This window comes from Zea mays, chromosome 6, assembly GCF_902167145.1.
Source record: "Zea mays cultivar B73 chromosome 6, Zm-B73-REFERENCE-NAM-5.0, whole genome shotgun sequence".
NCBI classification, from domain to species: domain Eukaryota; kingdom Viridiplantae; phylum Streptophyta; class Magnoliopsida; order Poales; family Poaceae; genus Zea; species Zea mays.
The window spans coordinates 142363274-142388286 of NC_050101.1; the positions used below are offsets into that span (position 1 = coordinate 142363274).

Consider the following 25013-nt stretch of genomic DNA (forward strand, 5'->3'; position numbering starts at 1 on the left):
CCCTGACCGTCCTCTCGCCCTGTGCAGAGGCTCGGGGGCTGCTCTCGCAAACCCGGCTCCGGCCAAACCGTTGACAGCGTCAACATACCAGCCCGAGAACTTGGGACCCGACCGTGCACCCGGGCTACGGCCAGCTCGCATGAGGGGAACAATCGGACCAGCCGAAGCATTGTGCGAGGCATTAAGACCTCAGAGGAGTCAAACCACTCCTCCAAGGCCTCGGGGGCTACACCCGGCGGGTGCGCTCGCGCGCACCCACCGGAACAAAACGCAACCGAGAAAGGCTGGTCCCCTTGCAAAAAAGTGAGACGAAAGCCTCCAAGAGAGTATTAACACTCCCTTCGAGGCTCGGGGGCTACTTTCGGGGACCATAATTAGGGGTACCCTCAAGGCTCCTAATTCTCAGCTGGTAACCCCCATCAGCACAAAGCTGCAAAGGCTTGATGGGTGCGACTAAGTCAGGGATCGGTCCATTCGAGGGACTCGATCACGCCTCGCCCGAGCCCAGCCTCGGGCAAGGGCAGCCGACCCCGGAGGATCTCCGTCTCGCCCGAGGCCCCCTCCAGCGACGAACATACTTTCGGCTCGCCCGAGGCCCAGTCTTCGCCAAGAAGCAACCCTGGCCAAATCGCCACGCCAACCGACCAAATCGCAGGGGCATTTAATGCAAAGGCGGCCTGACACCTTTATCCTGACACACGTCCTCCAGTCGACAAAGCCGAAGCGACCGCAGTCACTTCGCCGCTCCACTGACCGGCATGATAGAAGGACAGCGCCGCCTGTGCCGCTCCGACTGCTGTGCCACTCGATAGAGTGAGGCTGGCAGTCAGGCCCGGCCTCAGGCACCATAGGAAACTTCGCTCCGCCTGACCCAGGGCTCGGACTCGGGCTCAGCCCCGGAAGACGGCGAACTCCGCTCCGCCCGACCCAGGGCTCAGACTTGGGCTCAGCCCCGGAAGACGACGAACTCCGCTCCGCCCGACCTAGGGCTCGGACTTGGGCTCAGCCCCGGAAGACGGCAAACTCCGCTCCGCCCGACCCAGGGCTCGGACTTGGGCTCAGCCCCGGAAGACGGCGAACTCCGCTCCGCCCGACCCAGGGCTCGGACTTGGGCTCAGCCCCGGAAGACGGTGAGCTCCGATCCACCCGACCCCAGGGCTCGGACTCGGGCTCAGCCCCAGAAGACGACGAACTCCGCTTCGCTCGACCCCAGGGCTCGGACTCAGCCCTGGCTTCAGCCGACGGTCTCCGCCTCGCCCGACCTGGGGGCTCGGACTCGACCTCGGCCACGGAAGACAGACTCGACCTCGACCTCGGAGGAGCCTCCACATCGCCCAACCTAGGGCACGGACCGACCACGTCAACAGGAGGCGCCATCATTACCCTACCCCAAGCTGACTCAGGCTATGGGGAACAAGACCGGCGTCCCATCTGGCTCACTCCGCCAGACAAGTAATGATGGCACCCCGCACGCTCTATGACGACGGCGGCTCTCAGCCCCCTTACGGAAGCAAGAAGGCGTCAGCAAGGACTCGACAGTCCCGACAGCTGTCCTTCCGCCAGGCTCCAGCGCTCCTCCGACGGCCACGACACCACACGAACTGGGTGCCAAAACCTCTCCGGCTGCCACGACGGCATGTACTTAGGGCGCTAGCTCTCCTCCTCTAGACACGTAGCACTCTGCTACACCCCTCATTGTACACCTGGATCCTCTCCTTACGCCTATAAAAGGAAGGACCAGGGCCCTCTTACAGAGGGTTGGCCGCGCGGGGAAGAGGACGGGACTGGCGCTCGCGTGAGGCCGCTCGCTCCCTCCCGCGTGGAACGCTTGTAACCCCCTACTGCAAGCGCACCCGACCTGGGCGCGGGACGAACACGAAGGCCGCGGGATTTCCACCTCTCTCACGCCTTCTTCCCCCCTTCGCGCTCGGCCTCGCGCCGACCCATCTGGGCTGGGGCACGCGACGACATTTTCACTCGTCGACCCAGGGACCCCCCGGTCTCGAAACGCCGACAAGTAGATAAAAGGGGCTTCAGAGTTAGTCATGTCAAATTATCCTTCAAAATTTTCTATCTCTTGGTAGACTTAGCAAAAATGGTATAGATACGTTGTATGACTCCAAAGAAGTTTTTTTTGCTTTACCACAACTCTTGGACATATCACATAGTGTTAAACTAAGACTATGAGAACCACAAGCAGAATAAAAGGCCCTAGGATTAATATCCAGAAGTTTCTTTTGCACTCCTTGATTTTTTTTCCTTTCATATTTGATCCATTATCATATCCTTGGCCTCTTTCAAGGCCAAGATTCTTTAGTTCATTTTGCAAAACATCAAACAATCCCTGTCTTGTTGTACCATCTATATCTAGAAAAGCCAAAAATGATTCCTCAATGCAATCTGAAGAAGTATTAACATATCTAATGATCAAGGACACTTACTCTTGGTGACTTATATTAGGAGTACAATCAAGTATAACTATGGTGTGCTGGTTGTTTGATGGTTCGAGTTCTGACGTTGTTTGGAATGTTTAGTTCCTTTATATATGATGAATTTGGGGCCCATAAAAATGGGGGCCATGTGACATCGCTCCATTTGCACCGTGCTATGGATGGGCCTGATCTAGAGATGAACTTGTTGTAATCCCACAAATATATAGTGAAAGAAGATTTAGCTGGCTTGGTCCCTTGGTTTTGCCCTAATTTTGGGTTTTGTCACGGTAAATATTGTGTCTTATTGTTGATGCGAAGCTGCAACTACAGTTGGAATGACCTACCACATCAAGTTATGCTTATTGTTGGTGATGTTGCGTTTAGTTGCAACCAGTTGCAACTATGGTTGATCTGATAACAATTGATTGGAACCGGTGGTGGATCCAGTTACTTGCTCAATTTATATATGTGGTACATATGTTTTCTTCTGTAAATAGGTGATGATCTTATGATGATTTCATATTATGGTGAAATTAGTGCTTTTGCTAGTTATCGCTAAAAAGATGTGTTAGTGTGGTTATCCCAATAAATTCCCATCCCATGTCTTAAGCCCTTCGAATCCAAGGCATGAGATATGTGAGAGCAAGGCTAATAATACAATATGTTGTTGGTTTTATAAATTCATATAGATGTTAGCTCTTCATTACCAATTTATAAAGTTTCTTGGTTTCTGTTAACATATAAGTTGGTTGTAAACTTATGTTTAATTTCTCCTCTCTTTTCTCTTTTCTTTTCTCTACCTCAACATTCATCCTTCTTGAAGGTTGTTATTATACTTGGCTGTGTTACGGGCCGGCTTTTGTGGGAGGTTACATCGTGCCAAAAGATGGTACCACACGTGGATATGAGCATGAGAGCAAGTATAATAACAAGTTGTAAATCGACTAATTGCTGATATGGAAGATAGAAAAGGTGAGAGAGAAGAAACTGGCTATAAACTTACAATTGGCTTAGACATAAGAACCATTATGTGAGAGAGATAAGTAGGCCATGTATTAATAGTGAAGAGCTAACTACTACACATTTGAGCTAAGAGGTAGGCTGTAAAAGGTTTTTACAACCAACAGTTGGCTATATTATTAGTCTCGCTCTGAAACAACTTCTATAGATTCTGATGCAACTCCTGTAGATTGGTGACTATATGATGCAACTTTTCTACGTTGTCAAGTTGAGCAGAGTATACAGATTTTCTAGTGGCACATCCCGACTTCCATACACAGAAACAAATATCCCAGTAAACCAGGCAGAGACTGGGAGACCCTTTCATCATCTGAATTGCTCCAGAAAAGCAAGCAAGCAAGAAGAATCGTCTGAAAATAACAAATGACAACACCGGGCTAAGCTGTATTTGGCAGCATTCCGTGCACTCCACGCCGGCCCTTTCTTCATTTATTATTATTGTTGAGATCAAGCAATGATCGGATCGTGCACAAATTAAGGATAAGGTATATGTAATCTAATAAATTAACAGCCATATAAATAATAGAGATGCGGTTCAGCACAAGCCAGGCTCACTCTGAAAGTTGTCAAAGACTTCCATTAATTAGGCAATACAACCACGTCAACACACATACACAAAAAAAAACCCAAAGGACAAAGCGATGGGCCTTTTTCACTTCCCCGTGAAGCTAGGAGCGCCTGATTGCCGTGACGATCCTGGTAAAGCGTAGTCAAATCGTCCCAACTACTCTGCTTTTGAGACGTCAGTTTGTTGGGAATGACCTTAATTATCCAAACAGTCATCGGTAGGGCGGATCGCGGACCATTCATCTCATGGTTGACTGTCAATTATGAGATGCATGGTCCGCGGAATCATTTTTACCTATAGCAGAATCGTTTTAATCGGCAAAAAGAAAGCTCAACACAAATCAAACACAACTACGGATCTTAAAAGCAATCAATAGGACATGGCAAACTGCCCGATCGAGACAAAAAGAGAATATAGAGATGTCATTACGTTACGTACGTAAACATTAGAGAAGTGACTGACTTCTATGACTAGCCTTTTTGTTTCCTCTATACAATCTATCAGATTTTTGATAATCCTTAGAAAAACGACCAAGTTCACCAGCACGTGTGAAGCAACAGAACAGAAGTCATTTTGTCCATCTTCTCGTACTTGAAGCAAGTAGTCTTTAAATGCTTAATTTCTTTTTTTCCCCGCTTTGTTCTTGATATTTTGGCAGTTCGTGATCGGGGTCAGCCGCTACATGGCTGTTGATCACACGAGAGCTATAACTCATCAACAGCTCCCGAATGAGGGAGTTTGCGTTCACATCGTTGCCCATTATATTATTTAAAACCCTTTTTATTATATGGATTGTGAAGAATTCCCGGACACACGGTAGACTGATGACTAGTTTAGTTGGTCAGTACGACGAAGGCAATCAGGATAAATATACTATCCTTTTGCGAGACACATGGACACGCGGTGCGCGTCGTCGTCTAGCTGGAGCTGGCAGACCCCATAAATAGTGCTTTAGACCAAGCTGCGCCCTCGTGCTCGTCGTCGTCATCTTCTTCCTCCTCCTCCTCCAAGCAGCACGGAGCGATTAGCTGCTGCTGCTGCCGCTGCAGCGGGCAGAGATGGCAGGAGCAGAGGTTGCCAACGGCGTGCACGACGGCGCCCTGGATTTGGAGGAAGGCAGAGGAGGCGGAGTCGATGGAGCGGGGTGTGAGAGCTCGGAGCAGGACGGAGCCGGTCGCCGCCCCATGTTCTCCGTGCCGTTCGTGCAGAAGGTAGCTTTCTTGATGGTTTGTGTGACGTGAGTGTGCGTGTGCGACGACACGACGTACGTTTAATTGGGGTGGTTGCAGATCCTGGCGGAGGCGTTGGGGACCTACTTCCTGATCTTCGCCGGGTGCGCGGCGGTGGCGGTGAACCTGCGGACGGGCGGCACGGTGACGTTCCCGGGCATCTGCGCCGTGTGGGGCCTGGCCGTGATGGTGATGGTGTACTCCGTGGGCCACATCTCCGGCGCGCACCTCAACCCGGCCGTCTCCCTCGCCTTCGCCACCTGCGGCCGCTTCCCCTGGAGGCAGGTGCCGGCGTACGCGGCGGCGCAGGTCACGGGGGCCACGGCGGCCAGCCTGACGCTGCGCCTCCTGTTCGGGAGCGCGCGGGAGCACTTCTTCGGCACGGTGCCCGCCGGCTCGGACGCGCAGTCGCTCGTCGTCGAGTTCATCATCTCCTTCAACCTCATGTTCGTCGTCTCCGGCGTCGCCACGGACAACAGAGCCGTAAGCGCCAAACCATGATTATATTATACTACATGAAATTCTTCTGATTGTTCAACCTCGACGACGATCTCTCCGTCCGTCACGGGTCCTGCTTAGCTGCACCTGTTCACCATCAGTCGACAGTCGCCCGCACGCATCCGAAATTTTAAAATAATATCGTCTAGTAGGAGGCTTCCTGGTCAAGACTCGGACGAGCCATCGCTGTTCGGCCGGGCGTTGCTTTCTAGTTGGATTATGGTTGCCTGTCACTTTTAACGAAAAAGGGCAAAAAAAATGGATAAATTTTAGTCGACGATATGCAAGCATCTGATGAATCTACTGTTGCAGATCGGCGAACTCGCCGGCCTCGCCGTTGGAGCCACCGTCCTGCTAAACGTGCTCTTTGCCGGGTGGGTATAAATACGTACAGTTCATATACCTTGTAAAAACTAATACTAATTCAGTGCACTAGCTAGTTAAAAAAACGCAGCTCATGTGATGGGATGCTGATGCGATGCGCTGCGCAGGCCTATATCAGGAGCGTCCATGAACCCGGCGAGGACCCTGGGCCCGGCGCTCGTCGTGGGCCGCTACGCCGGCATCTGGGTGTACTTCGCGGGGCCCATCTGCGGGACGGTGGCCGGCGCATGGGCCTACAATCTCATACGCTTCACCGACAAGCCCCTGCGAGAGATCACCCAGACCTCCTCCTTCTTGCGGAGTGTCAGGAGGAGCTCGAGCTGAACTACTATATATATATATATATACCTCGTAGCTGCCTGCCACCCAAACGACTCTCACGATCTAAAGATAGCAGTTAGCAGTGTTGTTTCTTTAATTTTGTAGCCAAACAACTCCTCTTTTTAATTTTTACTGTCATTTGTTTACATGCTGTATATGCTTGCCTTGTGTTAGTTTAATCGCCGCCGCAAGATTAGGCCGCTTAACTGAAAATTTTGATTTAATCTTGTATATTGAACCCGACTCCAGAGTCCACACCGAGACGACTAATGAGCCGAACCCACGTCGACTTCCATTTAAATTTAGCTGTTTTGAATTTGAAAGAAGTATAAATAGTGTAATTTGAAAACGAGTCGTTAAGGCAGCTCAACGTACTTTTCGTTTCAATCTAATTCCTGATTTGCGACCCTTCACAGGTGACTGTGACTCGTATGGACTTATATACACCTCAGGATCATTTTTGTCAAACTATAAGCAATTAAGCAGGCATCTCTCTATCAGTCTAAATTAACTCTGTTTGACTAGTTAGTTGGCTATAACAAGTACTTCATCAATCTATACTGGATTTTTTTTATGGAAGTTGTTTGGCTTTTGGAAAGTCCAAAATATAGTCTTAAGGTGACCAAAAGCTCAAATATCTATTTTACAGTCCGGAAGGTAAAAAACTTCAGTGACGAAAAAAAACCAATACCTGACGTCATGATGCTTTCAATTCTATGCCAGAGATTTAATTGATCCATTGAACCTAGTATTCATGTTTAAAGAGGGAGCAAACTATTGTGGTCCATAAATGCTATGCAAACTCATGCGTGAGAGGGATCGCTGCAAAATATAAGATGTTTGGTTTGAGAAAATTACTCCATCCAAAATAAGCAAAATGAAGTGATACATCATAGATCTATTTCTCAAATTTGGTGGAATGACTATTTCTCATATTAGAATTAACTAATTAACTATAAAAAATGATATAATGATGGATCAACTTATATCATTCGATAAACTAAACAAAAAAAGTGAGGAATAAAGATGGACTAGCTCATTTTTTAAACCAAACACCCTATAAATACACCAAGCAGTCTTTAAATACACCAAGCAGTTTGTGGTCTAATTTGAGAGCAAGGGGACTGACACTTAGGGCTTGTTTGGGACCAAGTGAAATGGAGAGAATTGAGGGGGCTATTATCCCTTGTTATTCAAAATTGAATAGCAAGGGATTATAGCCCCCTCAATTCTCTTTGTTCCACTTACTCCCAAACAAGCTCTTAGGGTAGAAAACCCGTGTGTTTGATTGAATAGTAGTGGAGGACAATAGAGTGTTTCTATTATTATTTTCTAAATGTTTGATTTTAATAACAAAAAGAATGTTTGGTTTTCAATTAAAAATAGAACGGACCTAGAGTCGTCATACAAAAATATAACATACAGAATTAGGATGCCCCACCCTCTAAAAAACCGTACACGAGGGCTCTCCTCCCTCCACACTTTAGGCTAGTTTGGAAGCTCAATTTTTTCAAGAGTTCTTATTTTTCAAAGGAAAAATGAACTAATTTCCCTTAGAAAAATGAAAATTCCTTGGGATAATGTGATTCCCAAACTAACCCTTAGAGCTAATTTAGTGACCAGAGATTACGAGAGAATTGGAGATCGAGGAGAAAATTAGTTCATTTCTCCTTCAATTCCCTTGTCACCAAATCAACTGTTGTTCAGTTATTTTCAATCCATATAGATTGGAGAGAATTGATACGGATTGGAAGATATTTTGACTTACTAGAGATTGAAACTCCCTCAATCCATATAGATTAGGGTAGAACCGAACAAGCCCTAAAGTGGGCCAATTCCCTGTATGCCATCTGAAAATATACTCGTTCCTTATATGCCACTGGCCCCACATGTCATATAAAAAATATACATATACATGCCACACAAAAATATACCTATATACCACTCAGTGGCACACAATAAATGAGTAAAATCTAATGGCATACTCTCCGACCAAACATTAAACAGAACGTGTTCTTTATGGTACTCTTACAAAAAATGAAGACTATTCTGCTTGCCAAACTCAGAATAGAACTAGCACCTAAAGAAGAATGCACCAGACCCTACCTCAACCAGAGGCCTGCACCACAAGCCTACGCCAACAGGCGACAAAACGGAGAAAATTGCAGTCTGAACATTTACAGCATCTACGCATGTCATTTACACAGTCGATCCTAGTTCACAATTTCAGACATGACCAGAATAATGACCAGTGATACCAAACTATGTAAGAACATTGTGGGTTAAAATGGAAGGATTACTCAGATATTAGGAATTGTACCGCTGAAACACATGTAATTTGATAAAAGCACTAAACGTGTGTAACTCACTGATAAGCAAGACAGGAAATGACGATTTAGCAATTTTACAAGTAAACTAAAATCTAATGATCTAAGACTTTACGGATAGTTACAAGAATCACAACTCGTGCACAAAAATGGATGTACCATCCAAGTAAATCGACAGTTGAATCCCTTGCATCATTTGATTTGTTGTACAAGGGAGCATATACTTAAACCTAGCAAGAAATGTGAATTGGGAGCTGACAAACAACAGACTCATCTGATAAAAATTGCTAAACAATGTTGTTATATTCTGTCATTGAAACATCCTGAGGAAGTTATTTGCATATGCCATCGGCTTCACATCAGGATGTGGCTGCAAGATACACCAGCAAGCGTAAACCCCCTCAATCAGATATCCAGTTGCTAATCAAATCGGTGCAAAGAAGTTTAACAGGAACATGATAAAAGGATATTCAAAGAGCCAACCATAAGGAAATGCATTCGATGAGAAGTAAAATGTAAAGGTGTTTCGAAAGTGGGAACCTAACAATTTAAGTTTTTTCATTGCATCTTTGTTAGTTTAGAAATCTGATCCTAATTTCTAACGAAATGTGTATACAAATGTTCCACTAAAAGTTCAAGGTCACGTAAACACGAACTGGATAATTTTCTTAAAAACAGGCAGTGTCCAGTTTTTGACTCTGTTAGTATATCTTTAAACCTTAAGCTTCAATCGAGACTTCTCACATAAACAGCTTGTGCCAGTGATCCAGAGTTAACAAAAACAAAAGAAAATAGAACTACTCACCACAGCTGAGAAAGTAACAATATCTGGTTTCATTTCTGGAGCTGTGAAGCGAATAAATGCACCCTTGTTGCCCATCTGTGTCAAAAAATGCAATTCACAAGATTAAACCAGCATGATACAATAGTGCGCATAAATTTGACAGCGTAGATAAACAAATAAACAGAAGAAAATTGACCAGAAAAAACTTTTTTTTGCCTCAATGAACGAGACACATCAAGAAAAGCAATCAGCATTCAATGGCATAACAATGCAAATGGTAGTATAAGCAAACAACACCTATACCTGGTCACAGTAATTAGGCGCAGAGAAGACTGTTATAAGCTTTCCATCATGTTCAATTTCATGGCCTTCATCCTTTACTTCATGAGACCGGACAATAAGATCTGGCAACTCATTAAGAAAACAAAAGATGAAAAAAATTCACGTGTAAATTCTCCTTCAGTAATTGAGATCCCACAATATTTACCCAGGTTATTTTCCTGTAAAAACTTCTTAGTCACATCTGCGCCAAAGGAAAGAGCAACACCACGTTTACTTGGACCTCTTCCAAGCTGAGGCTGAGGGTCACTCCATAGTAATTCACACATTAGACCTGCCATAAAGAGCAACACCACGTTGTGTCATATGCCATCATTGCTAAGTAGACAATGGAAAGATGCCATCATCATACATCCTGAAATCTGAGTGGTGGGGTGGTAGGGGATGTCCACGACTTGGCATGGGTGCTTACCTCGCCCAGGAATTAAATCCAGTTTAGGAAATAGTGCACACACATGGGTGCTTTCAATGGTAAAGCATATAGAAATTTGGCTTCACTTTTAAAAATAATAGCTAACATTGTTCAACATTTTGACTTCAAGTCCATAGTTCAGCTACTCCAAGTTAATGGAAAGCAGTCATGTGTCATGAAGAGAAGTACATTGGGAATCTACATCATGTGATACTGCAGCAAGCTGAAGTAATGGAGCTCCAGTATATCTGGAGCTTCAGTATATCATCATAGTGGTTTAAAAAGATAGTAAAAAGAAAACTCAAACCATGAACGCTGTAGACAAACAGTCAAACACATAACAGCCAAATCAAGTGCAGATGAACTGCCACAGTAGGAAATCATTTCATAACATTAGTTGCAAATAAGCAGCATTAACCAAGTATAGAAAAAATAGGATATCGTACCTTCTTCAGGTGGTTCACAAAAACGATCAATGGACCTAATGTCTGAAAGCTTAACCCCATCAACACTAAATAGCCCTCCATGAACCACAAAGACCTTGTTGTTGATGACATGGGCAAGAGGTAACCAACAAAAGACTTCAGCAAAAAGTTCAACAAACTTCTCACCCAGCTTTGACCTCACTTCCCCCTCAAAGCCATATATTTTGTTCATGCTCTTGCTTTCATGATTTCCTCTTGCAAGGTACATAGCTGGAAAATTAAAAAGATTTGCCAGTGCAATATTAGTAAAACTACAACTTCAAGCCCATGTTTTATCAAAAGTTAACATAACACCAGAACTGCTCAAGTAACAATATTGTGGGTGGGTTGGATCTTGGAGAGGCCTCTAGGTCTCTCCTTTTTTTTATGAAACATGAAGCACTCCTGCACCTTTCGAAAGAGGAAACAAACTGCAGAATGTTGTCCAGTTCATGGAGTCAACAAAATGTGAGAATACCTTTTGGGTAGAGGCACTTGAAAGCAAAAAGGGTGAGTATGACTTCAACGGAGAAAGATCCTCGGTCCACAAAATCGCCATTGAAGAGGTAAGGATTTTCTTCTGATGGAAGGCCATTGAGGTCAAATATGTTGAGCAAATCAAAGTACTGCACAGGGAAAAAAAAGATTAGTCATGCCAACCAGTGCAGCTTAAAGGAACCATATGGCAATACAAAGTTTAGCCAGGCCAAGCGAAGCCACTATTCCAGATGTCCAATCCCCTCAAGGTGGGGTGGGGGGTAAAAAAATGTCAAGTTTTTTTCTATTTTATGGGGTGTTTGGTTTCTAGGGACTAATTTATAGTCCCTCCATTTTATTTCATTGTAGTCACTAAATCATTAAATACGGAAACTAAAACTCTATTTTAGTTTCTGTATTTAGCAATTTAGGACTAAAATGGAATAAAATGGATGGACTAAAAGTTACTCACTAGAAACAAAACACCCCTATGTTATGTTAATAGATTAATAGTTCAATACCGTACATCAAAAAGAGATACAAACATGTTCCATAACTGCCATATTTTATTTTACAAGACCAATCTGTTTGTTAATTTGTAGGTGGGCAACTAAGATAGAAAATAGGCAGTTTCAAATACAGATGAGTAAGGAGGTGGCTTGAGATAATATTTTAATAGTGATGCAGTCATTTTGCGTCCTTCTCTTAGCAAGTATGCACAAAACAATGGGGCAAACAAAGTCTAAACAATAACTTCAAGCGATGCACCCGTTAAACATAAAAAATACCTGGCCATGCACATCACCGCAAACTGTAAAATGTCCACCGTTTGGAACATCCACATCAACAAGGGAAGGCATCGATCGCAGCAAATCCAAGGTTTTTAGCACAATCTGGTAAGCATATCTGCATTGACAAGTTTATGAAGAAAATGACTAAGAAAACATATAAATACAACAAGAAATAGGTCCCGTTATGAGAGATTGTACCTTTTATGTATGCATTTCTGCTTCTTAAATTCATCCAACATTGCTTTGACAAACTCTATCGTTATTTCTTCCCCATCAATTCTCGGTCCCGCATAATGTGGCTCTACTTCTAGCGAATGAAAAAGAATTGTGCACCTTAATTAGAATCATAGAATGTGAAACAAGCAGACATAAGTTGTACAAATAAGAGAAGTCTCCACCCACTCAAAAAAAAGGAAAGCTCAAGACTTACATGCTGTATACTGTATAGACAATTAGACATTCAAACTTTCCATGGAACAATGCAAGATGGCATAATTCACAAAAAAAAATAATTAAGTTTCTGTAGCATGATAGTTGGACGGGAACTAATAAGTCAACACTCACAAGTAGGGATAGTTTTTTAATAAAGTAGCCAATGATGATTGGACAGGCTCATATCCCTTATTAGAAAGTGCAAGAGAAACTCTTAATCACCCACAATAGCTATAAAAAACCCAGAGACAATGCATTTGAATTTTAGCCAAGACTACTAAGCATCCTCAAGTTTACTTCTGCCTATTCATTTAGCACTCTCCATTCTAAATGGAGCAACATTATTGAAAAATGTGATGCCTGCTTCGGTAATGTTTAATCCAAGAATTACAAGCAACCAAAAATCGTGTAAATGCATATGCCTCAAGCCACACCCGCACCTCAGTGCCTTTTCTGAACTATCTAGGGTTATACAGTAACTAATAAACGTAAAGCACATTGCACATTTTCTTTACAAAAGCATAATGAACACACAACTGTAATGTATATGATTCAACAAAAGCTAATGCATGCCCACTAGCACATAACTCTAACCAACATTACTGCATCAATACAATAGCAAACTGGTCACACTAAGTTATCGAATTCCGTGTGTCCATTCCAAGGGGAGAGGAAAGATAGTCCTCACAAATACCTAGGACTTCCAACTCCACACATGTGTGCTTCAAAGAGTCCATGACGAACCATTGATTGAAAGGTCGGTAAAAGGAGGGTTCTTTAACTCCGTCTATGTTGTCTCAACATAGCAGATCCCAAGCCCTAGCAAAGGAGGGTTGTGATAGGCTTGGCGAACCAACGTTGAACCTAGCCATTCTAATAGAGACGAAACCCGGGAGAAATCTGTTGGGGAGTAACCCTCTTAGCGACACGCAATATCAAAACCCAGGTATGGTGTTAAATGGGCAGGACCGGGTCGAGATCCGAGGCGTCATGTCATGATTTAGGCACAGTGTCAAGTGAGCCATGATCAAATCGTTGTTTCCTCTATTGTGTGCTACATCGACGTCAGGGTGTAGTGGAACATGTGCAAGGGTTTTCACATCACAACGAGTGCAAAGAGTAAGAAATCTAGTCGAACCAACTAGAATCTGCTTAGTTAGTTGGAATGTAGGGCCATTTACAGGTAAGTTAAGGGAGTTAGTTGAGACAGTGACTAGGTGTATAAATATCTTATGCATCCAAGAGACTAAATGAAAGGGTCACAACGCAAAGAAAGTGGACAATACAGATGGTTTTCATTGACTTTGTCCTCACAAGAAAGAGAGGATAAACAAGTATGCTTGGATTGCAAGGTAATACCTGAGGCGTGTTCTCTCTCAACATAAGCTTGTGGTGGAGTCTTTCATTTTCAGGTGTGTGTCCATAGGGATAAACAAGCAAGATTACGAGAACAAAGTGGTGGAAATTGAAAAGTTGACGTCATAAGTTTTTAGGGCACTTGGAAGAAAAAAGATGAGTCAAACAACATCTGGGAGAACTGGAGATGGCAACCTACATTCGAAAGGTGGTCTCAGAGGTGTGTGGAGGGGAATGGAAGCAAAGCTAAAGATACTTGGTGGTGGAACGAGAAAGTCCAAAGGGCTATTAAGAAGAAAGAATGTTATAGACGTTTGTACCATGACAGGAGTGTGGACAACATAGAGAAGTACAAGATAGCAATGAAGATCGCAAGTGTGGCAAAGAGTAAAGCATACAAGAATTTTTACCAATGTTTCTTAATAGTACAAGTCATGGAGCAGTATAGAGAGCAAAAGGACATACACATGGTTTTCATTGACTTGGAGAAGGCTTACGACAAAATACCAAGGAATGTTAAGTGATGTGCTTTGGACAAACACAAAATTCAAAAGTACGTTGTATTGGATTCATTAAGGGCGTGTACAACGATGTTGTGTCTAGTGTTCAAATAAGTGATAGAGACACGGATAACTTCCTACTTAGAATAGAACATCAAGGGAATGGCAATGAGAAGTACAGACATATAGTAATCCTTATTCTCTACTACTTAAAAACACCAGTTTTGTGCGTCGTGCGCACGTGCGAAGCGCGTAGGTCTGTTCCTCTTCACTGCTCCTTGCCTAACAATGGGCCGTTACACCACAGATAAGCCTTGAGAAACCAACCAAGCCCAACAAGACAGGAAGTCACAGCAGCGTAGTACTCCTACATAGTACCACCTCGCTAGCTAAAGGAGGACGAGTGACCGATAAAAAGAGGTTAAACTCCTTTTCAACTCATACCTTTCTCGGATTTTGACTAAGAAAAGGTGTAATATTTGTTCTTATCAGTTTAATATCTCATATGTGGACCATATTCACTCTGATATTAAATTTATTTTTTACGGGTATCAAATATGATTGTATGCCGTTGCAATGGACGGGCATTGTACTAGTATGTTCTTATACGTTTTGATGAATGGGCATAACAAATTTAGGATACCGGACGTAGATTTGAAACACTTCGTCTATCCATCAAGTCCGACACACCTTTTTTTGTCCTCCACTGGTGCCAAGTCTTCTTATCAAATCCAATTCAGGCGGAAAATAAATGCAAGCTCTTCACATGGACCCTAGTTCAAAACAAAACTCTAACATCCAACAATCTAGCGAGGAGAGGATGGCCACTTTGTCATAGAGAACAAGAAGCCAGGCTGGATCTATGACTATGCCCTTTCACGGTTGAAGTCCGGAAGCAGGTGGTTGCGTGGGAACATTTTTCTCTTCCCTCATATCCAGGCTGCTAATTCCAACTCTATTGCAGATTGGTGGGAAGCAGCAACTAAAACGGTGTCAAAATACAAGAAATGTGTCTTCAATGCTGAAAGCATTTACATCATGTGGAATCTATCGAAAGGAACCGACTGATTTTTTTTAATGAAGAATCCACATCCCTAGCTTTGGCAAACGAAGACATAGAACAACGGCAGTGTGCTTTAGGGAGGTGCAATGAGAGTCTAACTGTCTTAGTCCTTTGGCTGTACCAGTACGTGTTAAACTTGGTTGTGCCGATCCTTCAAGGGGCTTTGTTGCCCTTAGAGGAAAAAAATTTATTCATTACTTCTCCCCTTTAATGCAAGGCAGAGTTACGCCAATTTTCTTCCAAAAACATTAAAACATGGAGCAACTAGTGAGCAAATCCCAGGCAGAATTCAAAAAACTGATACCTATGATATGGTAGTCAATAGAGTCTGCCACGGACCGCCTCTCATCATCCCCAGCAGATATTGCTTCTTCAAAACGGATCTTTTGGACAGCTTTCTCGCACTCTTTCAACTTTCTTGTAGCATCTGGATCATTTGGGCAGATTTTTTTAACCTGGGAAAAGATTGTTTTCTAATTTAATAGATATCCAAAAGTAATAGAATTGACTAGCCAATATATATTGGTAATAAGTAGTCTAGGTCACAAGGAGATATGTACAGTGTACACAGGTAGAGCAGTTTGCTAACCTGCTGAAAATCCTTCAGGGCTTCCTTGAACTTTCCCATGGCAAGATAAGCTGCGCCTCGTCTATAATAACCCTACACAGAATAAAATTTCATTAAATACAGAAACAAAAAAAAGTAAAAAGACCATGTCAGCAAGAGGTGGCACTGGCATCATCACTTACTTTTGAATATCTAGAATCAATTTCGATGGCTTTTGTAGCATCCTGCACAGCACTTCCGTATTCCTCTAATTTTGTGTGTGCAAATGCACGGTTTGCCCAGTAAACTGCATTTGAACTATTCAGCTCAATGGCTTGACTGTAAAGCTCTATAGCCTGCGAGAACTTGTTTGCTGGAGAAATAGGTGTTAGTAAGTGCCACAATTCAAAGAGATCATTAAAAAAAATTAAGATTAGAGCCAGATAAATTTTAGTGTAAAGAAACATCAGTAGCCAAAATGCCAAATAATGATCTAGATGGTTTAGTGAGTGGATCCAGTATAAGTTACACTTAATTTTCATTGATTGAGACACTGATTTTCAAATTTAGTGCAATATTTAGCATGCAGACCATAGTATGTCCCCTGTCTGCTTTTTAGCCACCATTACAATTCACAGAAAAATAGTACGACATATTATCATAATAGAATTTATCTTTTGCCCACAACAGTAAGGTACTCAGAAGTTCTTTTTGCATAGTAAAAACAGACCTATGTGGAGTGTTAGGGGAAAAACTAGTGGTCAGCTACAAGCCTACAATGAAGAATCAGGTTAAGTCCTACACACCCTTGAAGGCATCATTCGCCTTAAGTTTAAATTCCTCAGCCCTTTGCACATCTGAATTTGCAGTAGCATCCATGATAGTTATTGTCCTTCAGCTGTATATCAAAAGGATAGTTTCATATGAAGACTTAAAAGACCCTTATCCACAAACTGCATGTATAAAAAGTAAATGAGTTAGTGAAAGAACTAAGTACAAGAGTATCATGCACAAACATAACTGAAAGATAAATGATTTAGCGCCTTTTCATGAAACTTATGATCCATAGTTTCATGACAGTAGACCATTGCACTGAGCCAGCATTTCAAAAGATGCACCCGCGAATTGTAATGCACTCAGGCCTACACTATAACACACATACTAAAAGTGGAAATTAACAACTTAATGAGATCACAAAGTTTCTAGAGATGGAAAGTAGAACTATCACTGTTAATTATTCACTTAAAAGCCTAGACCAACCTAGGAGGAACTAGGTGCCATTTTATTAATAAGAAAATATGCACCCAAATACACCTCGACGAAGACTTGAACTTGTGTGGTCTGGGCATACATCCACACCCTTGACGCCTTGACCAACTGAGGTAGCTCAGCTTCCTAGTTAATTATTCACTTAGAGTGCAGAATACAGGAGGGTAGTCAGAAGTTGTATCATGATAAACCAGTAGCAGAGCAGACAGTAGCCGTGTCAAGATAAACCAGTAGCAAAGCAGCAGGAAGCCGACCTCGCAAAATTATGTAGCACAAAGCCCCCTGTGGAGTCCTAACAGAACCATCCATCTCCTAGAGCAATACCATCACAACCCTTACCCAGTCACTCCAGGTCCTGACACACCTGGAGCCACATCACAAACTGTTTGAACAAACCAGGAGACCTGTTAGACAGAGGGTGTGGCAGCCCCTTGCTGGGCCTCCACACCTCTATTTAGGCCTAGTGCCTATATGGCTAGAATAGATAGATTGACCTCTATTAGGCAAGGATCCCAGTTGATTGGTTCTGTTTTTATAAACCATCGCCCATCCTTGCCTATATATGTGTAACATCATATCACCTAAAATCAATCTATTAATCCTTGTAATCTTACAAGGCCAATACATTAAGATATCACAAGCCCATCTTTCAGTATCGCCCACAACTCCAAGGATATGATTTTGACATCAGATCCACTAGATACCTTCTCATTAAAGGTCTCTCTTTTCTACAAAAAACTTTTTGCATGCTCTTTACTCGGCCCTGAAACTCTGCTTCCTTCCTTTCCACCCAAAACCTAAACACTGAAGTTCAGATTTTTAGGAAGAATTGAAGCCCCACCACAATATCATTCCCATTTTATGAACACATTATAGTCCCCTAATCTCATGTCACAACAATCAGATGAAATCAAGACATAAAAAATCAAAAAACTGCCCATCTCTCAATTACTCTTATATATACAAATGGAGTTCCAAACCCAAGTCTAGGAGCCACCAGCTATTCTCCAAGCAATGACATATGTTCTACTTACCTTTTATACAATATATTTGGTATTTTTCATTATGGTAACTTTAATTGGTAAGCACTTCCCTACAAACATCAATGTCCAGTATGTTTCAATGAAGTTACAGTGGAACTAGGGTTACGGAGGTAGTACAAGTGGTAGGTTTGGGGTCTAGGACCAGGACCCCGGCTTGGGCGCCGTCGTTCTAGGGTTAGGGCTGCTGGTTGGGGAGAGGCGTGGTACAGTACCCGCGGATGAACAGTAGGCGACCAGTAGATGGTTGGGGAGGCCGGCCGCAAGGAATTCCCCACGGCCGGCAAGAGAGAAGGGATTTCCTTCTAATCTCTTGATTGACCATAAATTGATACATCTCTCATTATATAGAGAGGTCTTACTTGGCCCTAAGCAAGCGACTAATTAACCCTAATGGGCTAAGTCCCAATAGGCCCTTGACTCCTCTAACATTACACCCCACCTGGACATGCAGCTCGAGCTCGTCCTCAAGCTGCAACCTAACGATGACGCTAATGATGACTCTGCTAGACATAAACCTAACACCTAAAAATAAGCCTTTTACATCTCGGCTTATTTTATATTCCGAACCTGAATTAGGTCGTGACTCTTTATTTTTGACCCCTTAAGATAAGGCGGACACCCTCCGCGCATTGGACCTGCACGTGTGCAGCCACCTGGATCCCATGGACACCATCTGGACGAAAGGGGGAGCACGTGGATGGCCACCTGGAATGGGTCACAACAATGATCAGCGAAGGCGCCCTTGTGGCAGCCGGTAGCGGAATGTGGTGGCGCTAGGCAGTGCGCCCCCGTTGATGACAAGGAAGGGAGCGTCTTCCCTACTGTCGATGGCATAGAGTTGGAGTTTGTCGCCCGTAGGACACACACCATGCTCGCGCTTGGAGACAGCGGCCCAACGCGGTTGTTGATGGCCGTCTGACAAGGCGAGGTCACGCCCCCGTGTGCCGAGGTCAACCACCAAGGTTGCCTCGAGCATGGGCCGACGCGCCTCCTGCAGCCGTCGACGCACTAGGAGGCCACGCGCCGCAGACACCTTGCAGGCACTCGCTCGCGCAATCGCCTTCCTCACGGGATCATCTTTCCCGTCGAACGTGGGGAAGGATAATTTGTGGAAGTGGTGGTGGTGGTGATGGCGCCTGCAGCAGGGTGATGGTGTGTAGGAAGAGCATCCTCGGGAAAGCTGGGGATCAAGGATGGAGAGTGTGGGAAGGCGATCTGTTGGATGGGTACAGGTATGGTTGACGCTGATGGCACAAAGGCAGAGATCGGCGATGGAACGAGTGTCGTGGCAGATGGGAAGGGAAAGATGGTGGTGGTGGTGGATGGCATGTTGAACATGCCACTGATGGCGGCGGTGAGGGCGGCGAACTGCTGCATCATTAGCTGATGGAATGCCATGAAGTCCGCCTGTGAAATTGGGTTGGTGGCAGCAGCCCTCGCATCAATAGTTGTGGCGACGGTGGAGGTGGTGGGTGGTGTTGATCCTGGCAGCACATCGTCGGAACCTGGCATCTCCGATACCATATTGTTGGAACTAGGGTTACGGAGGTAGTACGAGTGGTAGGTTTGAGGTCTAGGACCAGGACCTCGGCGCTAGGGTGCATCGTTCTAGGGTTAGGGTTGCTGGTTTGGAAGAGGTGTGGTACAGTTCACGTGGATGAACAGTGCGAGAACAGTAGATGGGTTGGGGAGGCCGGCCACAGGGATTTCCCCACGGCCGACAAGAGAGAAGGGAATTCCTTCTAATCTCTTGCTTGATCATAGATTGATACATCTCCTCTCATTATATAGAGAGGTCTTAGTTGGCCCCTAAGCAAGCGACTAATTAACCCTAATGGGCTAAGGCCCAATAGGCCCTTGACTCCTCTAACAGAGTAACAGTTACAGCACCCGAATCATGTAACACTCCCACCATCCACAAATACACATTTTTAGCATTCAAATCTGTCCAAAAATGTTAGTATTTCTAGCATAATTTACCCCACCTCTCCCACATCATTAATTTAATCTAATTAGAGTTGCCAACATAAAAGCATCTCCAAGATAAGCTCTGTTCATCTCTAGATCATATGTTTCAGCTAACCTACCCAAAAACTACGGCTCCAACAAATTTTTCGTTGCATTCTTAATCTTTCTCTCGCCAAAACCATCACAATTGCTCTCTACTTGGTGAGAAACCTGTTGGTTCTCCAAAGCATTACACCACCGCTTCTTGTGGATATCTCGAGCCATTCCTTCTTCGTCCCATACCCATATGGTACCATCACTGACTGCTCCACAGTCCACATGCGGACCTACCGACGTTGTCTCCGATTGAGTTGTGCACATGCAAACCTGTCATCGCTCACTGGCTGTATTTAACTACCACTTGAGTCAACATGTCCGAGGGCGGGCCCACCACTGCCGCTTGAGTGATGATGTCAGATCCACCAGAGCTTGGCTGCCCTTGCACGTCCTGTTCCCAGATATGGTCCATGACACACCACTCCTAGTGTGGCAAGCAGCACAGCTGGCCTCTGCAAAATGAGCCAGCCTCCATTGTTGTGGCATGTGAATATGTCTTGCTTTTGCTTGTGCAGATGACAGAAATCAGGGGCACAGGGCAAGGCAATGGCTTCTTTGGCCAGAACAGAACCATCTGATTGGAGAAGAAAAGGAAACAAAAATATATTTTTAGGAGCATATAAGGGCTATCTGGGCTGCTGCAGTCTAGGTCCAAAGGCACGTTCTAGCCCAATAGAACATATGAGAGCATGATTTATGGCACATATAGAGAGCATAGTCACAAAGTTCCCAGTGCGCTGGGGTCATGGAAGGTGGCACATTACTTGCGACGGGCAGGGGGAGAGCCCCCCCCCCCCCCCCTACATCCATGAAACTCCATTGGAGAAAGATGTGGAGGCCTGGAGGGTAGAGGAGAAGGGAGGAGGAAGAAGAAAAAGAGATAAAAATGAGCCTTCCTACCAGCTTGTGCTGCCTCCGCCACTGGTCATTAGGAAATCAGACCCCCTTTAGCCCATTCCTAGATCTGCCACTGGTGACGGGTTTTTACATGGCAGGGTAAAAAATGGCTCTGCATAGCAGGGTTGGGGAAGACTAGCCTGGTCTGTTTTGAGATGAATGTGTCTTGGACGATGGATGGTGTTCTTTTGGTCTAAGTTCAGTCTGTTTGCTGTTATCGCCAGACTAGGTGTGTAATAAGGGTTGTTTTGAAGCACAGTTATTTGTTTGTCTGTCGAAACTTTGTTGGCGGTAAGAATAGTGGAGCTTGAGTAGGAGCATGTTTGCCGGGTGGATGAACCCTTTGTGTTCATGCTTCTGGGTAGGAATTCAGGATGTGGTCGTGTTATTTCATCGTTAAAAAACTTCTATAATTCTGTTGTTCTTGAGTAATGAAATTTGGTTCGTCCGTGTTGAAAAAAAGGTGTTGATGTCTTTGACCCTGTTTTATGTGACTAGACTGAATTTTATTGGAATGACACATAAAACGCAAAGATGCTTATATAGACACTTAAAGAGAGAAACCAAATGTGACATCAGCAAGCTTTTCCACAAGAGTCAGTCTACAATGGAAACAATTATTTCGCAGATGCTTAAATTGGTAAATTTAGAAACTTTTTCAAGCACTTGACCATATAATGTATTTACATCATAATCCAGTTAATTTTTTTATTTGGAGACAAAAGCCAGGCTCCTGTAAGAGATTGAAGCACCAGACACCTACACGAGCGCCGATTCAGGATGCAAGAACACATGCTGCCTCAAGGTAGCTTACACATGGATTGAGACCTTAGGTGTCTCCTAAGAGCCCAGTGCTGAACGTGCCCTTACAGAGTGGGTGTTAGAGAGATTGCTGGAGATGCTTAGCTTGGTGTCTAAAAAGTTAACTAGTGCGTGCCATTTATGGTCTCAATAGAAAAGAAAGGCATTAATTGCATCTGTGTATGTTGGTGATTGATTGAGGGGCATCATAGTCATTTCCCTTTCTCCTTAATCTGCCTTAAAATTCTTATACATGCAAATGCTTGTAGATGGAGAGAGTATGAATTATAAGTATGTTCAGTGCATAGAAATTATACAGCTGGATTCATATTTCAAAATGCTTCCAAACTATATCAGTTTCCTAGTTACAGATGATACGTTTTGTGAGAAACCAATGGCCAAAGTATAACATTAAAGACAAAAGAAAAACAAATATGCCTATAAAATTGTGGAACAAAGGGAGTACCTTCTGAACAATATTTCGCTAGGTGCTTACCACTTAAGTTCTACCAAATGACCCCAGAAAGAAACTATAACGCAATTAAACATAATGGAAGTCCTAGGGGGTGTCACTGCTGAACTTGATCAGCGAATCCATTGGAAGCACGCATCGCAGCCTCGCAGGTTTCAAGTATATTTTTGCAGCAGCATGTTTCGCACAGCAGAAAGGGATAATCGGCACAATACGGGGGCTGACCCAGTTAAGGACATGGGCATACACATATACACCCGAAAAAATTGCAAAGCAATCGAAGTTAGCAGGCATATTACATGCATATACAATTAGATTCAGATCTGAATACGAATAGTATGTTAGGGTTTGGGCACACGGCTTCGCACAGCAGTAAGGGAAGACCTAGGGGTGGAGTACCTACCAGTAGTAAGTTAGGGTTTGGGCGCACGGCTTCGGACAGCAGGAAGGGAAGACCACGATGAGGGCGTACCTGGCGATTATCGTCGCCGGCGATGGGGTCAAAATAGGGCGGCAGCGACGGCCGACGGCCGGCGCAGTCGTCGAAGTTTGGTGTTGAGCAGACTCTACCACGCTGGTGGGATCAGGTAGGGTTTTGCTTGAAGCGTACAGGTATAGTACAGGCCTACAGGGCCGGCGTGAGCTTAAGGCCCGTTTGGATCAGCGAGATTTTAGGGCTCATTTGATATCTAGACTAAATTCTGTCATTATCGCATATTTAATGCTAGTAATAAGTATTAAATATAGTCTATTTATCAAACTAATTATATAGATAAAAACTAAACCATAAAATGAACCTATTAAATCTAATTACTCTATGATTCGCTTATATGATGCTACAATAAACATTTGTCAATCATAAATTAAGTTTAATAATTTTTCTCGTCGTTTAGTCTTTAGATGTGTAATTAGTTTTGTAATTGAACTATATTTAATACTTGTAATAGTAATTCAATATCTGATATGACACACATTAAACTTTAGTCCTGGAACCAAATATCCTCTAAGTCTCGTTATATCTGATGTTTAGATAGTAGTTATTAATTAGAGGTATTAAATAAAGTTCAATTGCAAAACTACAAAACTAATTAGATAAGAACTAAATGGTAAAATGAGCTTATTAATATTAATTAGTTCATGATTCGTTTATTTGATACTACAATAAACATTTGTTAGTCATAGATTAACTTGGTTTAATAAATTTGTCTCGTCTTTTAGACTTCATCTATATCATTAGTTTTGTAATTATACATTTTAATACTTATAATTAGCATTCAAACATATGATGTGTCACGGACTAAACTTTAGTGTAGAGAACCAAACACACCCTAGGAACGACATTGAAAATGGTAACACTATTCGATCCTGAATTGGTTAGTTCTTTCAGATGGGTTTAGAGTTCTTCGTATTTCTAGTACGTGTATGAAACATACGTAAGAGGGGTGAATTAAGTCTTCTATTTTATCGCTATAAACTAGACCAATAATTATTATTTTTTAAATAAAACATATGCAAATAATAAAGAGAGCTAGTGCAACTAAGGTTTGTCTAAGTATTGTTATCTCTAACGCAAAACGGAGTTATGCAATCTAAGTTCTAGTCCTACCAACTAGCCTATTTTCTAACCTGAGAATATAAATGCAGAAACTTAAACGAGGTATAGATGCAAACTCTCGTTGATGCGCCGGTATATTTACCAAGGTATCAAAAATCACACAAAGTTCTTATTAATCCTCATTGGTGCCCTACATAACAGGAAGTCCACGTGAGGGTCAAGCACCTCGGACAAGTAACTTCGTATATAGCCTCGGGCCTTCTCTACACGCAAGTGGTGCTTCGCTTTCGGTTTATCTTGAATAATTTCCATCGTCTTCACTATTGAGCTTCTGTTGGGGGCCTTCGGCTCCGAAGGTCCTCAAAAACAGGATTTAACAGTGTTTCTGGAGTATAATGTGTGAACAGGTATCTTTGGACCCGAATCGGTACCACAGTGGGAGAAGCTCAAAGAATACGAAGGTTGATACAGCGCCGAAGAAGTGAGCAGGAAAGCTTCGGCGTGACTGCAGAAAAGGAAACCGACTTAAAGATGAAAAGGCTATTTAAACCTCAGTGGATTACTATAGAACTACTACCAAATGTAAAGGATATGGATGTAATTTTATGTGGGTTGTGTTCCGTGCCTATAAATAGGTGAACAGTACCCCGTACTGTTCACGCTGACTTGGCATTTGCTTTTTGCGTCACGCTTGTACTTTTACTTCCTTTCAAGCTGAAGGTACATCTGTAACTTGATGTCGTTTTTATTCTTCAATAATAATAATACAGAAATGAATTCATAACAACATATAATTGCCTACATTTTACTTCATATTCCATATTTTATATGCTTCTTCTTTTATTTAACATATACTGCGATGATGAAGGTATATCTTTCATGACCTTCGTCTGGAGATCATTATGTTCTAAGGGAAATAATGCTTCGAAGGACGAAGGGTATTAACATTTAACATCTTGTGTTGCCTT

The 25013-nt window shown here is 43.3% G+C and overlaps 2 protein-coding genes and 1 pseudogene across 4 annotated transcripts; 2 read left to right on the forward strand and 1 right to left on the reverse strand.

Annotated features, from left to right (window-relative positions):
- The first annotated feature begins 4877 nt into the window (after positions 1 to 4877).
- LOC100285584 (uncharacterized) lies at positions 4878 to 6826 on the forward strand. Its single transcript, NM_001158475.2, has 4 exons — positions 4878 to 5231; positions 5310 to 5732; positions 6060 to 6121; positions 6239 to 6826. Exons 1-4 carry the CDS (start codon positions 5079 to 5081, stop codon positions 6453 to 6455), a joined length of 855 nt encoding a protein of 284 aa, NP_001151947.2. The 5' UTR covers positions 4878 to 5078; the 3' UTR covers positions 6456 to 6826.
- Positions 6827 to 8534: 1708 nt separating this feature from the next.
- On the reverse strand, positions 8535 to 23152 carry LOC100283669 (serine/threonine-protein phosphatase 5). Of its 3 annotated transcripts, XM_035959617.1 has the most exons (14): positions 17468 to 18503; positions 17259 to 17354; positions 16751 to 16897; positions 16148 to 16317; positions 15987 to 16058; positions 15702 to 15852; positions 12245 to 12353; positions 12044 to 12161; positions 11257 to 11404; positions 10761 to 11009; positions 10051 to 10176; positions 9867 to 9967; positions 9585 to 9659; positions 8760 to 9149 (listed from the first exon to the last, which is right to left on the reverse strand). In XM_035959617.1, exons 3-14 carry the CDS (start codon positions 16821 to 16823, stop codon positions 9090 to 9092), a joined length of 1452 nt encoding a protein of 483 aa, XP_035815510.1. In that variant the 5' UTR covers positions 16824 to 16897; positions 17259 to 17354; positions 17468 to 18503; the 3' UTR covers positions 8760 to 9089. The 3 variants fall into 3 exon arrangements, with proteins under 3 accessions (NP_001399495.1, NP_001150042.1, XP_035815510.1); NM_001412566.1 differs by lacking the exons at positions 17259 to 17354; positions 17468 to 18503 and adding an exon at positions 22963 to 23152 and having other exon boundaries at positions 8535 to 9149; positions 16751 to 16842; NM_001156570.3 differs by lacking the exons at positions 17259 to 17354; positions 17468 to 18503 and adding an exon at positions 22963 to 23152 and having other exon boundaries at positions 8535 to 9149.
- Positions 14775 to 14938, forward strand: LOC111589697 (uncharacterized; annotated as a pseudogene).
- Positions 23153 to 25013: the final 1861 nt, after the last annotated feature.

Coding starts and splice junctions, on each gene's coding strand:
- LOC100285584 (NM_001158475.2), top strand. CDS start 5,079: ATGGCAGGAGCAGAGGTTGCCAACGGCGTGCACGACGGCGCCCTGGAT. Junction 5,232..5,309: donor CCGTGCCGTTCGTGCAGAAG/GTAGCTTTCTTG, acceptor GGGTGGTTGCAG/ATCCTGGCGGAGGCGTTGGG. Junction 5,733..6,059: donor TCGCCACGGACAACAGAGCC/GTAAGCGCCAAA, acceptor CTACTGTTGCAG/ATCGGCGAACTCGCCGGCCT.
- LOC100283669 (NM_001412566.1), bottom strand. CDS start 16,823: ATGGATGCTACTGCAAATTCAGATGTGCAAAGGGCTGAGGAATTTAAA. Junction 16,059..16,147: donor TTGATTCTAGATATTCAAAA/GTAAGTGATGAT, acceptor TATTCTGTGTAG/GGTTATTATAGACGAGGCGC. Junction 9,968..10,050: donor TTTACAGGAAAATAACCTGG/GTAAATATTGTG, acceptor ATGAGTTGCCAG/ATCTTATTGTCCGGTCTCAT.